This window comes from Gopherus flavomarginatus, chromosome 6 (assembly GCF_025201925.1).
Source record: "Gopherus flavomarginatus isolate rGopFla2 chromosome 6, rGopFla2.mat.asm, whole genome shotgun sequence".
In the NCBI taxonomy this organism is placed as follows: domain Eukaryota; kingdom Metazoa; phylum Chordata; order Testudines; family Testudinidae; genus Gopherus; species Gopherus flavomarginatus.
The window spans coordinates 19,187,192-19,204,001 of record NC_066622.1 but is presented as its reverse complement, the minus strand read 5'-3'; the positions used below and the strand labels follow the sequence as shown (position 1 = coordinate 19,204,001).

Here is a 16,810-nt window from a genome sequence, read left to right as displayed (position 1 = left end):
ACTTCCCTCCCTCAAGATTTGAAAGTATCCTGTCCCCTGATTGGTCCTCTGGTCAGGTGACAGCCAGGCTCACTGAACTTGTTAACCCTTTACAGTCAAAAGAGACATGAAGTACTCCTGTTCTATTAACCCTTAACTATCTGTTTATGACACCAAGTCTCAGGACAAACCCATTAGTGAGTAGCCCAATGCAGTTTAGGACAAGTCCACTGGACTGATTCGTATACCAAGTACATGCTACTTTACTATAATTCTTTGGGTTTGTGCTGTGGTTTTGATTGTCTTGAAAAACACCTGCTATACATCACACAGGTTAGCTGACAACTACACCTGCACGCAACAAACCTTTAAAAATCTGGGCCTAAGTACTTGCCTGTGAGGGCACATAACTAAGGACTCACCAATTTCATGGTCCATTTTGGTCAATTTCACAGTCATAGGATTTTTAAAACAGTAAATTTCATGATGTCATCTATTTAAATCTGAAATTTTATATAATTGTCCCAAGCTGCAAGTGACAGACCCCAGCTAGTGGGGTGGGATTGGGCTGAGAGCTTGAGGGTCTTGGTGGGCACAAATAATCCTTTATATTTTGTATTATATATTTTAATATATGAGGGAGGGGCCCCATGCATGGGTCGGCTGCCTAAAGGCTTTGATCCATTTAAATTAACAAAATAAATACTGTAGAAATGGAAGACAATCAGAAACCCCAGGGGAAATGGCCATAGAGGAATACAATCCATCCCAGTGTGTGACAAGGTCAAGAAGAACTTGTAATGTAGCAGGACAGTATGGCTGGAATTGACAGAAAAAGACATTAGTACCATGGGACAGTAAGCGGTTTAACAATATTTGCGGCTATCAGCTTGCGTGTATTTTTCTCAGCAATATACGACAACTGTAGTAGGGCTGAGGTCTCCACAGTATCGTATATGCTCTGCAACCCTGCACATCTGGTTCCTCAAGGATGTTGTAGCTCTTTTACAGGGAGCCACAGAATGCTCTGTAAAAGGATTTAAAACTTATTTTTCATGCCATGTGTACTGTTCATGCCAGGGCAGGGCAGCTACCCAGTGAACTTGCCTTTGGAACTTTATTTGGGAGCCACATGGCATCCATTGGGTTCTCAGAATTTTATTGGGCACCAAAGCCTTGAACCTTGAATCTCAGTAAAATTTCCAAGGAACTGCAAATATAAATAATGCACTTGTTAATTTCAGTAGCTTCCAGTGGGGAGAGAGGAAGGCAGAGGGAAACACTGAGGGGCAAACCAACACAGTAGCATCCCTGCTAGGAGCTGAAGATCTGGCTTTCAATCCTGCCTCAGGGAAATGAATTTGATGTTTGACTATCCAGACCCGGATGGATGCATGCCTAGCTCACAAAACCGCCATACAACATGGCTTTACAGGTAGCCTCCCACTCAGGTGGGAGTTGGACCAAGGGAGATGTTTTCCTTATTGATTGGACACACGCCATTACATTCAGATCTGGATCCACATAGTCCCAAAGTTCAAGGGGATTTGAATTCAGGGTTCTGGTTTGGGCCTATGTGTGGTTTTTAGATTAGGACTTAGGTATATCTGTAGATTGGAGGCCTGGAGGGTGGCTCCGCTCTTCAGTTCAGATAGGTGTAAGTAGCCTGTGTTATTTGGTCTCTCCCTTTGTTTGGAAAATGAGCCAGATAGATTTCTCTCTCTGGTGGTGTTACAGCACTGGCAACATCTGACTCTAAAATGGAACTTGTGTCCAGATTACCACATTTTGGGGTTATTGGGGTTAGGAAACTGCTGAAAAATCTCACCTTTCTTTCCCCTTTCTTTTTCTAGCTCCCTGAGGTGCAGTCCGTTGCTCCAGGGGCTGGCCCTAAAGCCGGAGGGACCAAGGTAACCATCAGAGGGAGTAATCTCAGCGTAGGATCTGATCTCCGCGTCCTGGTCAATAGCACTAAACAGTGCACAGACCTCACGTAAGTGCTGTCTGGAAATGACCTGTGTTACTGTGTTATTGGACTAGTACTCAGGACTTGCTCTACATGCACCAGTGAGCAGGAATCTGAGAGCCTCAGCTAGTAGGCAGGATCATATTGTTACAGCAATTGATAAGAGAGTTGGCATTTAGAGGGAGTCCATTGAGCACTGCTGCCAGTTGGCATGATGGCTTACAGCCAAGGAGCCAATGACACCTTCCTAAAAGTAGCATCCAAATTTATCCACTGAGCTGCCACCTCCTCCATCCCAATTGTCATGAGCAGCCTTGTGCTTTGCCAGTGTGGTAACATTGAGTTGTCATGTGGCCACTTGACTTAAGGATGTAGTGAGTTTCTCCTTTAGGACAAATGCAGGAAGTTAAGAGTCATAGTTATTACTGAGGTGCAGTGGCTGCGTTCCAGCAGTGGTAGAGGTGATACGTACAGTTGGTAAAGTACTCTGGGTCCTATGTAGTCTTGTGGTTATACACACAGCCCTAGGAGTTAGGTGGTCCTGCGTCTAGTTCCAGCTCTGTCAGATACTTGCGATGGGGCGTTGGTCAAGCTGCCTAGGCTAAAAAAAATTTTAAAGTGGCCAATAATTTTAAATGTACTTATTTTAAACAAATTCTGTATAGAATGAAATAAATTTAGCCATTCTTTTCATGCACCCTTGTTGAGTAATCATGTATTTTGTTACAGTGTCCACTATCTGTCCTTTGCCATCCCCACCCCACCATTTTCTTGCCTCTGTGTTGCATCTTGTCATTTCAATTGTAAGCTTCTCAGGGCAAGGACCTTATGCTATTTATTGTACTGCAAGGCACACTATTTGATGCTGTAAAAAGTAACAATGTCAGGTACCTCTGTTTTGGGGTGCCCACTTGGGAGTGCCAAGGTGTCTCATGTCAGGTTGCCAAAAGAGGAGACATCCCAAATCAGCTGCCAGTTTTTAGATCTTTGGCCTTAATCTCTCTGCGCCTCAGTTTCCTCACCGGCGAAATGCTGATGATAATACCTCTCCCATGGGAACGGGAATTATGAGACAAGATCCATTGTTGTTGGTTGGTGCTTTGAGATCCTCCAGTGGAAAGCATCTAGAGTGCAAAGTATTTCCACTGTTAAAGGCACTCTCAAAAGACAGAGCCATTGTTGGAGGTGTGGAGAAGCTACATGGCTTTGTGCTGCTTGCTGCACCCGAATGCCAAACCTGAGGCTGTTCACCTCACCTCCAACATTGGGGCTGTGGGAATATGTCTCTGCTGCCTCATGTCATGCACTCTTTGTTCAGCTGTTGTGCTCTGCAGCTGGCTATGTCTTTCTCTTTCCAGTCGAACTGCTACCACCATCACATGCACCATGCCGGCCGTGGAGCTCACTATGGCAGTGCGACTCTGCGTCCAGTTTGAGAACAAGTCTTGCATCAATGATAACATCACATTCAAGTATGAGAGAAACCCGACTATAACAGATATCAACCCGACAAGGAGTCAGATCAGGTAAGATCCCTGCACTGATGGAGAAGGCAGAGTCTCTAGGGACCCTCCCCTTCCCTGTGTGGTCACTGAGATGTGTTGTTTATTTTGCTGAATGCAAATGTGAATGTAGTACTCATCAAAGTGAAGAGCTAGCAGGACTGGAACATCAGAAGTGCTGCAGATCTGAGTGAGGGTGCACAGACACAGCTGTTTGACCCTGAGATTGAAGTGGGGGTGCTGCTGGTCACACTGAGGTGCACAGCTGAACAGTGACCTCAGGGGAAGAATGTCTGAGGATGTTACAGGTCAGGACTGAGGTGCTTTGGCAGAGCAGTGTGGTGTCCCCAGGGTTGGAATACTAGGAGCTATCACAGCTCAGGACTGCGGTGCATTGGCAGAGCTACGCTGAGGAGTTATGCAGACACCTGCTGTCTGTGGGCCTAGTTCTAGCGAGTGTCTCTGAAATTCACACAGACAATGGAAGAAAAGCATTGACTGTCATCCTTAGTAACTTTACTACCTGTCTTCCTCTACACTGTGTAGGTGCCTTATGGAAGTTCAAATGGGGGCCGACATCTATACTGCAATAAAACACCCATGGCTGGAACGTCAGCTTGCTCAGGCTGCGGGGCTATAAATGGGAATGTAGATGTTTGGGCTTAGGCTGGAGCCTCGGCTCTGGTACCCTGCGGAGAGTGGGGAGGGACCCAGCCCCCTGGGCTGCAGCCCAAACATCTACACTGCAATTTTATAGCCAACAGCCTGAGCCCTGCAAGCCCAAATCAGCTGATATGGGCCAGCCACGGGTGTTTTATTGCAATGCATACATACCTTCTGAGTCTTTGGTTTCTGACTGGCAATAACACTGCAGGCCATCGGCTGAGATTTGTAATTTTGTGTTTAAATGGCTCCTAATGCCACCACTTTACACTTTAAAGCATGTTACTTTGGTTTTATTTGTCTCCCCGGAGCCTCTAGACTTCCTGTTGGTTTTGGATTTCTCTGTGAAATCCCAGCTTACTTAGCAGTAGAATCTGAAAATGCAGAGCCTGAGTCTGACCACAGAAATCTGAGAATCCAGCACCTGAGCCTCCTCTCCAAAATGCCGTGAAAGCAACACTCTCAGAAAGTAAATGCAAGCTACTAAGACTACAATGGTCCAATGCTATCTACACCCTGCCTAGCAGAGCCGTGACTCAGATCACAAGTGCAATACCAAGGGTACAGGATGTGTGAGAATGCGCATCAGTGACACACCCAACCCTCAGTTTCTCACATGGAGTTTTATCAGTCTCAAGACTGGTGAATGGCAATAGCTGTATCTAAACACAGAGTGACAGCTACAAAATGTAGAGGCTCATATCCAAAAAGGAGCCCACCCGGGCATTTCTCATTCAATTGGAAACTGTTTTTTTAAACTTCCTGTGGTTTCCAAATAATAGAATGTTGGAAACTTGATGGAAATTGTTTTCTCCTGGTGCATACACACCACTCTGTTAAAGCAAAGCTACTCACAAGGGTTGGGCTGTGCATAATGGTTTTGTTTTGTGGGGTTACTTGTGAATGTTGTTCACACTGAATCATTATTGTAGGGTTACTTGTGAATTCTCTCAATACTAATATGTTGCTGTAGGTGTGATCATGAAGTACCAATAACTCAGCAAATAGTTAGATCTAATTTGGTTTATGGCATATGATGAGGAGTAAAGTTGTTTTAAAAGGCCGTAGATCCCAAACAATTACACAGACCTGGCAAGAGCTTAATAGAGACAATAAACATGTGTAACAACAATATACTATGATCTATAGCAGTTTTAAGGGCTTAAGAAGGCCCTGACTATAAGGGCACTAGACACAAGGCACTGAATATATTGAGCCTGTTGGAGATTAGGGGATAAATCACTACCCTCCCCCGACTTCCCAGACTAGTTATTTGATATCACCATATCATTAAAGCAAATAGAACATGAAATGGGGAAAATGAAAAGCCACATGCAGGGCAAAGCCTGGGTGCAATTGCTGTTCAACTGAAGACACGAGCCACTCCTCCCTCCCTCCCAGTGAGGTGTGTGCCTCAGCAATCTCATTACTCTCTTTAATTGCTTGTACTTTGACAGCGCCTCATGCCACAGGCAGCAGGTCCAAAACACAAATGAATTGTCATGGGTTTTTTTCCCTAAATAAAAAAAAATGATTTGAAAAATGCAGAATGGCCATTAATGTATTAATGGGCTACTTGGCCCACCCAGGACTTAGCCTTTCTTTGCTGAGCTAAAAAAAGAAGAGTAAATCGTAATTCATCTAAGTATTGAGCTAGTTGTGTGTTAACCCTTACATTACTGATCCCTGGGTAACCTACTCTGCTGTAATCATTACATGTCCATTACTGAAACAATATGCTATTCCCTGAATATTCAGCCGCAGCACAGGTGCATTTTTCCTGCCTATATCTGGTTAGTCTGGCAGCATAGATGTTGTCAGTGATACGTGCACTTCCTTTCTCACCTCTTTCTTATTTTCCCAGTGGAGGCAGGATCATCACTCTGGAAGGACATGGATTTTTGATGGTTCAGAATGTGTCGATGGTGGTTCACAGCATCGGGAAAGAACAAACAGTAAGCGTCCTGCGTTAATGTAGCACAAAGACACTGAACCAGGTTGTCTGCTTGGTGAATGGGGACGTTCTGAATAATAATCTACCATCTATAAAAGCCAGGGACCTGGCCTGTAACCCTCACTGATGGGGCTGTAACTGGGATGAATGTTATGTTCCTTAGCTCAGAAGAATAACAGACCTAAGTTATGCCCATGCACTGTAATTATTCTTATTAATGTTTACAGTGCCATCAAGGTGCCTGGTGCTAAATAGTGTCCGGCTGTTGGCGCACACAGTTGCCTGTCAATCAATGACTAAATGAAGCTATCCTATCCGAGGTAGCTGCAGCTGCTTGAGGGCTCTGGGCCTCTCAGGATACTTGATGACACATGACTGAGACTTAGGTTTATCCATTTTTGATGCGCATGCTCTTTCCTGCTTTCAGAACTGTAAGGTTCACACCGACACTATGATTACCTGCCCCTCTCCAGCTGCCTCCAACCTCACTGTGGGGAGTAAGCCAGCGCCGGTGGACTTCTATATCAATGGACGCCTCTACATGGACGACAGGCTGGCTCCCGATGAGTTCATGTACCCTGAGGAGGCCCAGCACACCAGCAAGTTTGGCCTGGAGTACTATGCTGACCCCCAGTTCTTCACAGCCAAGAAGGAGAAATGGATCAAGCACCATCCTGGGGAACCCCTGACTCTGGTTATACATGTAAGAGACTAACACAGGGCATCCTGGATTCTTGGCAATAAGACTTTACACTAGGATGTCACCATTTTCTCACTGTGAGGTTCTTCACGGTGCCTAGATACCATAGCGGGTGATGAGTGCCTTATAAATGCAATAGAGGGAAGGTATGAGGGGTGAAAGGAGGGATGGGTGTAGGTAGGGGCTAAGGAGGAAGGAACTCACAGAGGAGTGGACATCTCATTCCCAAAGGTAATGCTAAGTTCTGATGAACCTGCAGTCTCCTGCTGAACAGATCAGGGTGTTGGAGTATGTAGTCTGACCAAGTGATACTGTAAGGGGATGAATTATGATACCTTAGTACTGTATTTGAAGGATGTAGCAGCAAGGAGGGAGATAAAACACTGGATATGGTTGGAACAGACCAAGTGACCAAAGAGTCTTTTCCATATCTAATGTCCATGATTGTGGAGTTTGGTTCTTGTAGAAATGGGCTCTGAATTCATCTTTGATGGCTACTGTGTTAAATTAACAAGGAAGGCCGGGCGAATGAAGACTCAGTGGTTTGGATAATGTACAAGTTTAAAGGCCCTTGTTTGTTGTAGAATGTCCTCACTGAGTGAAGCATACTTCAAAAATACTCTCTGCCTCTCTCTAATCTCATGCAGCCATCCACCAGCTATCTAGGACCAGCCACCGCATTTCTCTCCCTCCCCATATACTATAGTCTCTCTGATATGTATTTGCCATGCACAACCAGGGCAGATCAAAGACAGTATTTGCCAGGCTTTGTCAGGGCATTTATCCATCCCATGCACCACACTGAGAGACAACGAGGGACTGGGAACAGGAAAATGAGGAATGGGCGGAGGTTGGATTTCCCGTAGAATGTTGGAAAAATGGAAGATGTCAGTGGGAGGGCTTTCCCAGAGCTGACTGATGGCAGGAGGTACAGGAAGTTTACTAGGGCTTCCACAAAGAAGCCATTGCAAGTGGGCCTGGCGCTCTGGGGACTGACTAATTCACTTTGTTGTCCTGGTTTTCTTTTTGTAATTAGAAAGAGCCTGACAACCTAAGCCTGGAAAATGATGAGTACCAAGTGAAAATTGGCCTCATTTCCTGTGAGATACAGATTGTTTCAGACAAAGTCATTCACTGCTCAGTCAACGAGTCACTGAGCACATCGGAAAGACAGCTGCCCGTGACGGTGAGTGCCACAAGCCAGGATGGTCTGAGCTTGCAGGACGAGAGCGCTCAGTGTGTTGAACTTAATATACCAGAGAACCCTCATGTTAGCCTCAGGATTCTCTTAGCACTCACTGAAGCACTAAGTGAACACACCGCTGGAAACAATTCTGCAATGGCTGAAGAGGGGTGGACTGGATGAATGGAGAGGTCTTTTCCACCTCTCCTCTTTGTGGGTGAAATACTGACCAGTGCTGAGCATCAGCACCTTCCATGGGAGTTACTGGGGCTGAGCACCTCTCAGGATTGGCCTAATGATTCTGTGACATCTAAAGCATGGAGAAGGCAGACATTTCTCTGCAGGTTTTGGGGTGCTGACAGCCAAATGATGGCACTTGGTCCTGGTTGGGTTCATTTGAGAACTGGCTGTTTTCACTATAAGCTGTAGCGGGAAGTCCCACAGTTCCAGCAATGAGTGTAAAATCACACTATCACTTGATCCTTCTCCACTAAAAGGTTTTTCTTTGAATGGCTCATGTGAAATGAGTTTAATGGTTCCCAGCCCAGTTACTAGCCATCAGGCCCCCTTGTTATCAGTGTCAGCAGACGAGCAAGGATTGAATGGGAATACAGACCTGAATGCCCCTCTCAGTCCTGTAGTGGCAGAGGAGTGCAGTGGAGGGAGCAGCGCTGGGAAGCTCACATTGCCACTGCCCATCTGCAGCTGCTTTGCAGATAAAAAGAGGAATTCAGTCGTCCCCAGGGCCATCGATCTGGCATCTTTCCCCAGCACTAGATCATCTCACTGGCCCGTCTCGGTCTGATGGAACTCTAGGGACAGGATCCAAGGCCGTTCTGATGTCAAAGCAGTTCTTGACTGTTCTTGGGAGGGTTTGCGTTTGTGGCTTTGCTATTGTTCCTTACTCCTTTTTTCCAGAGGGCGTCCCTAATTGTACGCCTTTTCCTTCAGCTTTCACTTCATTTATAGCCCTTGGCTCCTCAGGGGTGAGATTAAAGCTGTTCACAGTTGGAGACAATGTCTCCACCTGTCTCAACCGCCTGAGAACTTGTAGCCTCCATCCCAGCTGATTCTTTTTCCAGTAAATGTGTTCATAATAAATTTGCAGGAACTTGTGGCTTAGAGGGTAGGAAGAGCGCAGAGGGATTTGAAGAATGTGTGGCCTGATGTTCCCCAGAAACAGAGTACTTCAGAAGAAACCCCACTGCTTCTGTGGGGAGAGGCTCCTTATTCATTGCTTATGGCCTTTTTGCTTTTTCTACGCAAAATCAAAACAAACAAATGCAGAAGTAGCAGAACCTAGGATTTCCTAAGCCATTGTTAATGAAAACAGGGAAATTCTTTTATTTTTATTTTTAGTGGGAACTGAAAAACGGAAAATCCTTATTTTAGAAAAACCTGGTCTTGTGATACACGTCTTGCTAGCTTTGGTTTCAACAGCAAACTTTTTGTTTAATGCCTTGGAGGTGCCCAGAATGTAGATAAACAAGGGGATGATACATGTTACTAAAATCACAGCTGGTTATTAATAGCGTACCTGCAGTAGAGGTGCAACTAGATACTGGGGCAAATCCTTCCATTTGGATGGCTAAATATGAGTTTCATACGGCTGTCTAAATGGTAAGACTTGCACCTATAATTAGTTGTGAGTGCAGCTGTTTCTGCACAAAATTGTGGCTCAGTATGGGTGAAGTTATCCTGATCCTGATGATGACCCTTCACTGCAAGTCTCCCATAAACTCAATGGAAGTTCTGCCCACGCAAGGAGAGCAGCATGTCAGAGATGCTCTGACAGCAGAATTTTGTCCTACAGCAGAATCGTACTCTATACCCCCACTCTGTGGTAAAGTAAGGAAACCACAATTTAACCCTGATTCAAATGCACTCTGGCCAATAGTTTGTGCCTATAAAATGGATTTTTAATAGATCTGTACAAAAAATCCAAAAGACCTCAAGGGGCCTTCAAACCCATTTTAGTTCACTGCAGAATCACTTAAACACTGAAACTAGTATTTCTGCTCCTGGCAATAGTGCAAATTTGGGCCAGGTTGGCTAGAATAAAAAATCCAGAACGTAGAATGCAGATTTATCTTTCCTCATTAGAACTTTTTTAGACAAAACACATGAAAACCTCAATACAGTGTGTGTTGCTTTATAGTGGCTGTCTGATGAACACCCTCAATAGATGCATAAAGCCTGTAAAGAGGGGTGTGTGTATGTGTGTGTGTGTGTACATACCTATGTGCTCATGGAATCTCTGCCTTCTGTAAACAGTTTTTCTAATATAAGCAATAAAGCCAGCTGTAGAGTCCCTTCCTTGCCAGCTACAACGGGCTATCATGTTACTCAAGAACATTTTACACCACCAGGGTACTAGTAAAATTCCTACCATCGAAACCACTGATTTTTGACATCTTTTGACGTTGAAATAAATCTCAGCTAAAAAACTACCTGGTGGCACATTGGATTCAACAGGTGTATAGATAAAAGGATTAAATTCACTCAGAACAGGACTAAGTCATAACTTGACCATCCCTGACAAGTGTTTGTCTAACCTGTTCTTAAAACCTCCAATGATGGAGATTCCACAACCTCCTTAGGTAATTTGTTCCAGTGCTTAACTACCCTGACAGTAAGATTTTTGTAATGTCCAACCTAAACCTCCCTTGCTGCAATTTAAGCCCATTGCTTCTTGTCCTAGTCTCAGAGATTAAGAACAATTTTTCACCTTCTTCCTTGTAACAATCTTTTTTGTACTTGAAAACTGTTATCACGTCCCTCCTCAGTTTTCTCTTCTCCAGACTAAACAAACCCAGTTTTTTCAATCTTCCTCATAGATCATGTTTTCTAGACTTTTAATCATTTTTGTTTCTCTCCTGTATACTTTCTCCAGTTTATCCATATCTTTCCTGAAGTGTGGCTCCCAGAACTGGACACAATACTCCAGTTGAGGCCTTAGCAGCAGGGCCTGCTTTAGGAAGTGCGAGGCCCAATTAGAACATTTTCAGCAGGGCCCCGGCAGGGATGACTGAAAAAAAAAATGTAAAAAAAAGCCTTTCATTTCTTAGCAGACAGTTCCTATAAAAAGTTCTGATTTAAGGGATGTGCCACAGTATGTATTTTTTGTACCAGTAGGGATACCATACGTCCGTATTTTAAATTTTAAAAATTCCTCCCAGATGGCAATTTAAGAACCAAAAAGCCAGACATGTCTGGGAAAATACAGATGTATGTTAACCCTACCTAAAGTTCTTTTTTAAAAAGATGGGCCTGAACTAGAAATGAGCTCCGTTTCACATGTGTGGGTCCCCGCTACTCCCTCGGAGTGTGCTTGGGTGACTAGATGTCCCGATTTTATAGGGACAGTCCCAATTTTTGGGTCTTTTTCTTATATAGGATCCTATTACCCCCACCCCCGTCCCAGTTTTTCACACTTGCTGTCTGGTCATCCTAGGGTGTGCACATGTGTGGGTCCCAGCTGCTCCCTGCCCCCCTCATTGAAGCAGGTGTGCAGGATTACTGCCCTGGGAACTGCAGGGCACCAGTGGACATGGGGCTGGCTGGAGGTAGGGTCTGGCTGCAGGCAGGGCAAGGAGTGTGGGCTGGCTGGCTTCAGACAGGGCCACAGCGGGGTGCGGCATAGGTTGCCAGGGCTGGAGTCAGAGGAGTGTGAGACTGGCTGGCTTCAGGCAGTGGGTGCAGGGTTGGGGCAGGCAGGGCAAAGGGTGCAGGGCTGATGGGGGCAGGGGATGCTGCAGAGGCTGGTTGCAGGCAGGGCAGGGGGTGCGGGGCTGGCTGGAGACGGGCTGGCTGCGGGCAGGGCAGGAGGTGCGGGGCTGGCTGGAGACAGGGCAGGCGGTGTGGGACCAGCTGCAGGCAGGGGCTGATGCAGGCAGGGCGGAGGATGCAGGGCTGGTAAGGGAAGGGGTGCAGCAGGGGCTGGCTGTGGGTAGGGGGTGCGGGTACAGAAGGGGTACAGCCCACCTTGTACGGTAAGTGCCCCCTCCTCCGCCCTCCCCCACTGGGATAGCAGAAGCAGCCCGGGGCTCGGGGACTATTTAAAGGGCCTGGGGCTCCCCTGCTTCCACCAGCAGAGGCAGCTGGAGCCCCGACCCTTTAAATAGCCCCCAGAACCCCCTGCTACCCCAGGGCTCTGGGAGCTATTTAAAGGGCCCAGGGATCCACTGCTTCTACCGCCCCGGCCCTTTAAATAGCCATGGGAGCCCTGGAGAAGCGGCAGGGCTCCAGTGGCTATTTAAAGGGCCAGGGCTGTAGAAACAAAGGGAGCCCTGGACTTTTTAAATAGCCCCCAGAGCCCTGCAGCCCTACCTCAGGGCTCCAGCAGTGGGGCCCTGGTGGCAATTTAAAGGGGCTGGGGCTCCAGCCCCTGCTAGGAGCCCCAGGCCCTTTAAATTGCCCCTTGGGGAAGCCGGGCTACCCCGGTATGATGCACCAGCTCTTGCCAGTACGCCGTACCAGGGCTTGGGCTTCAGCTTGGGCCCAATTCAGGGGAATCGGTGGAATCAATGGAATCGGCCTAAAGCTGGCCCTGCTTATCAGTGCAGAGTAAAGGGGAAGAATTACTTCTCATGTCTTTACAACACTCCTGCAGATAGATCACAGAATTATGCTTGTTTTTTTGCAACAGTGTTACACTGTTGACTCATACATTTAGGTGGTGATCCACTATGACCCCCAGATCCCTTTCTGCAGTACTCCTCTGTAGGCACTCATTTCCAATTTTGTATGTGTGCAATTGATTGTTCCTTGTGGAGTACTTTACATTTGTACTTATTGAATTTCATCCGATTTATTTCAGACCATTTCTCCATATGGGTTTGTTCAGTGGATCTTCTTAAGATCACTGCATCCCGCCCTCCTCAAGCTCACTTTGTTTTTTGCTGGAGTTTCCTGCTTCTCATTCATTTGGAGAAGTGAAACTCATTTTCCAGAAGTGAAACCATGGTATGAGCCTATGTTTCCTTTCTTGTAAAAATGCTAGTTTTCCGTTTTACCCCATAAACATTAATGAGTTAAACCCCACAATCCCCCATGAGGTCAGTGTTTGGCCTCCCCATTATACAAGTGGGGAAACTGAGGCACATGGGGATTGCCCATGGTGTCACAGGAAGTGTGGCATATGACCAAGCAGTAGAACCAATGTCTCCTGACTCCCTGTCCTGTGCCACAACCACAAGACAATCAGCCCCCTCTTAGTACTGATTAGTTATTTTCATTTTTAATTTTATTTTTGTCTCAGTATCTTTCTATTCTCCTTACGCTTCTCTCACTAACTGGCAGCAGTTCTGCATTCATGGCAGGTCTGGGTGGAAAGTACAGTGGAACTGGGTTAAGAATTGTACCTATTTGACTGGAAGTTCTTCAGGGAAGGACTGCCTTTTATTTTGCACTTATCACAATGCAGTCTTGACCCTGATTCAAGCCTGAGGGCCAGGGGTCAGCAACCTTTCAGAAGTGGTGTGCCAAGTCTTCATTTATTCACTCTAATTTAAGGTTTCACATCCCAGTAATACATTTGAACGTTTTTAGAAGGTCTCTTTCAATAAGTCTGTAATATATAACTAAACTATTGTATGTAAAGTAAGTAAGGTTTTTTTAAATGTTTAAGAAGCTTCATTTAAAATCAAATTAAAATGCAGAGCCCCCTGGACTGGTGGCCAGCACCTGGGCAGCATGAGTGCCACTGAAAATCAACTCACATGCTGCCTTTGGCACCCATGCCATAGGTTGCCTACCCCTGCTGTAGGGCACTACCACAATATAAATGATAACTAATGCAGATGAGGATGTTGGGTGTTGGCCTCATGAGCAGAAGGCTCTTTAATAAGGCTGGTCTATTGTGTAGGTTTCACTGTATAAAGTGAATGGGTTTGTGCGTCTTAGCCGCATGGACCCCTGCTGGATAGAACCTATCAAATTTTTATAAAACCTAATGGAGCTTCTCCCTGACTGCACTGCATAGTGGTCACTGTCTCTGGAATCCACATGAGTTTTACACCCAATATTGCCTGGTAACCAACAGCCTCAGCGTAACATGTATGTGTCATTGCGAGTTGGCCAAACAGAGGCAGGAGGCCCGAGTCTGCTCTATGTCATGCCCATTTACACCAGTGTAACTCCAGTGACACCACTGACATTACTCCTTTTTCACATTGATGTATGTGGGAGAAGAATCAGACCTGTTAGGTCACACCCTTTCCACGCACAGCGTACCTGCAGGCCTGGCCATGAAAAGCAGCTCATGGGCCCTGATATTGGACCTGCAATAAGGACTAAAGATGTCTGAGCCAGCAAATCGCCGGTTCCATTCTTTTGTTGTGATCTTTTGCCCCCTGTAGCAAGTTCCTGCTGATCTCCTAGTTACTTGTTAACTTACTGAGTGACTTTTTTTTCTTTTGTATTCTTCTCTAGATCCAGGTTGGAAAATTCAACCAGACAATTGCTATGCTGCACCTTGGGGGTGGCGAGACAGCGATCATAGTCTCTATAGTCATCTGCAGTGTCCTGCTGCTTCTGTCTGTCGTAGGTAAGGGAATGGAACATCCCCAAGCCACACTGGTCCCTTCAGCTCTGTGACATTGCCAGTACACATGGAAGTTCAGATGATTTACACTCCCAACTTTATTTTATATGAGGATGGGCTCCACCCCAAGCCACACATCCAAAAACTCTGAGCTTTGGGGCTGTTTAAAGTCTGAACCCAGATCCAAATTTAGGAAATTTACAACAGGTCAGGACTGAGCCTTGAATTCAAACTCCCCTGAATTGAGGAGTGTCCATAAGCTGGATCTAGAGCTCAGTTTTGTAGTCTGAGCCCTTCTTTAATTTTAAAGCCCCTTTCTCTGTTACACAAATTCTTCACAAAGTTAAATAAAATATAATAATCAAGGGAAGGAAAAAATCAAGAGAGGTAGAACTCAGTCATGGAGACCCTACTAACCATAGTAAAGGATGCATATCCAGAGCAGACACAACAAAGTCTGCCAGCCTGGACATCATTCTTGTTGCAAGTTGTTTAAAACAGATCTGTGTCATCTGGCTAGTTCATCTTTACATCACATGCCAAGAATGACTGCAGCAAGAAAAACATTGGGTCCCTGAAAATGAAGTGTTTCCAATAAGGATTTCATTTATTTTTAATAGACGTTATTATATACTTTATTTATTAATCTACTGATCATTGGAAACATATTTCTGGAGGCATAAGAGCGCTAAAGGACACACACGTTACAAAACAGGTGTTAAACCTCTTCACACATATTTTCATTAATCAGATGGAATTTATTAACATACAGTAAGTCTGGTAATGTATGTAATGTGCAGCCTAAATTTAATATGATAGTCAAGTGATCATTTAATTCCATCTGGTTTGACTTATTTATAGATAATCAGCAGCTGTATGATCTGATGTGTATTTATTTCGTAGTTGTTAAACCAAAAATGAATGTTGTTTTTTCTCTGTGAAGATGTACTTTCACAGTGTGTGTTCTGCTGACCTAAATTACTCTCTACTCCCAGTCTCAATTTCCTACAGTATCCTTTACTTCTGGGCCTAACCTTCTAAGCTTTTCTTCCCTAGGCTTATTTGTGTTCTGCACTAAGAGCCGCAGGGCGGAGCGCTACTGGCAGAAAACCTTGCTCCAAATGGAGGAGATGGAGTCCCAGATCCGAGAGGAAATCCGCAAAGGTCGGTAACTGCCACTGGGGAAGGAGGAGGAGATGGGGGCGGGAGTCAGGAGCAAAGGAGCTCCGCTCCTGGAATTTCCAGGTTTATTTGTCTTTTGCCACAAAACTGAAATTGGACTTGTAAGAACCCAGCAGAGGTGTGTACAAGGAAAGGAGCTCCCTTCATCTTATACTCACATGCACAAAGATAGGGATGCCCAGCCCATTGAGTGATCTGATTGAAACAGCCTCTCTTAGTGCTTTATACTAGTGTTAAAAGCACAGGAGCTACAATCTGAATTTCTGTAGCTTCCTTTCTACTGCCTGAGCTATGTGGGACTCGTGAGCAAGGTGTACTTCTCAGTGGGAGGAAGCATGGCCTGGTAGTTGAAATACAGACCTGGGAGTCAGGAGATATAGAGCTAGAGTTCTCAGCTCTGCCACAGTCTTGCTGTGTGGCCTTTGGCAAGTCACTTAATCTATGTGCCATCCGTTTCTCTAGCTGTAAAGTGGGGGTAATGATATGTATGAGATCACATTAATGTTTATAAAATGCTTTATGAGCCTCAAGTGCAGGGAGCTACAGAAATGCCGCATGCTGCTGCTTGGAGAAACAGTGGACAAGAGCTTCAGGTGCCTTCACTTACTGTCTTCTCAGTCTGTGACTCTCCATAGAATACATTGGAACCCTTGTGCTATAGACCAAACCCTGCAGGACCTGTGTTTCGGAGGTAGTGGGAGTCTCGCCTGAGTAAGAACTGCAGGGTTTGGTGCATAATGCTGACAGCTAAGCCCCATATACAGTTCATTGCCTCCCAGGGAAAGGGGTATGAGGAGGCAGAGTTGCTGAGTATATTGTATGCAAATACCAGGCTTGTCACTCAGCTGCCCTGGCTGTTAGATTATTTCAGCCCTTTCAGTTTGTGGGTCTCTTTGGATCAGGTTTTGCTGAGCTTCAGACTGACATGACAGACCTGACCAAGGAGTTAAACCGCAGCCAAGGGATCCCATTCCTGGAGTACAAGCACTTCGTGACACGGACGTTCTTCCCCAAAGTAAGACAATCCCACATTTCATGCACACCTAATCATTCAAATTCCTTCTCAACTAAATCATGGCTCTGCCTTCTCCCACTAAAGGCTTACAGCACAACACAGTTATTCAGCTGCTATCATTT

The 16,810-nt window shown here is 45.5% G+C and overlaps 1 protein-coding gene across 1 annotated transcript in view; it reads left to right on the top strand.

The window, feature by feature from the left end:
- PLXND1 (plexin D1) overlaps positions 1–16,810 on the top strand; it is a 131,315-nt gene that overhangs the window by 75,497 nt on the left and 39,008 nt on the right. Inside the window, exons 15-22 of the mRNA XM_050958351.1 lie at positions 1,833–1,972; positions 3,304–3,471; positions 5,975–6,065; positions 6,492–6,767; positions 7,801–7,950; positions 14,380–14,494; positions 15,548–15,655; positions 16,576–16,688. Of these exons, the coding sequence (XP_050814308.1) occupies positions 1,833–1,972; positions 3,304–3,471; positions 5,975–6,065; positions 6,492–6,767; positions 7,801–7,950; positions 14,380–14,494; positions 15,548–15,655; positions 16,576–16,688 (1,161 nt within the window). The remainder of the gene's footprint in view (positions 1–1,832; positions 1,973–3,303; positions 3,472–5,974; positions 6,066–6,491; positions 6,768–7,800; positions 7,951–14,379; positions 14,495–15,547; positions 15,656–16,575; positions 16,689–16,810) is intronic.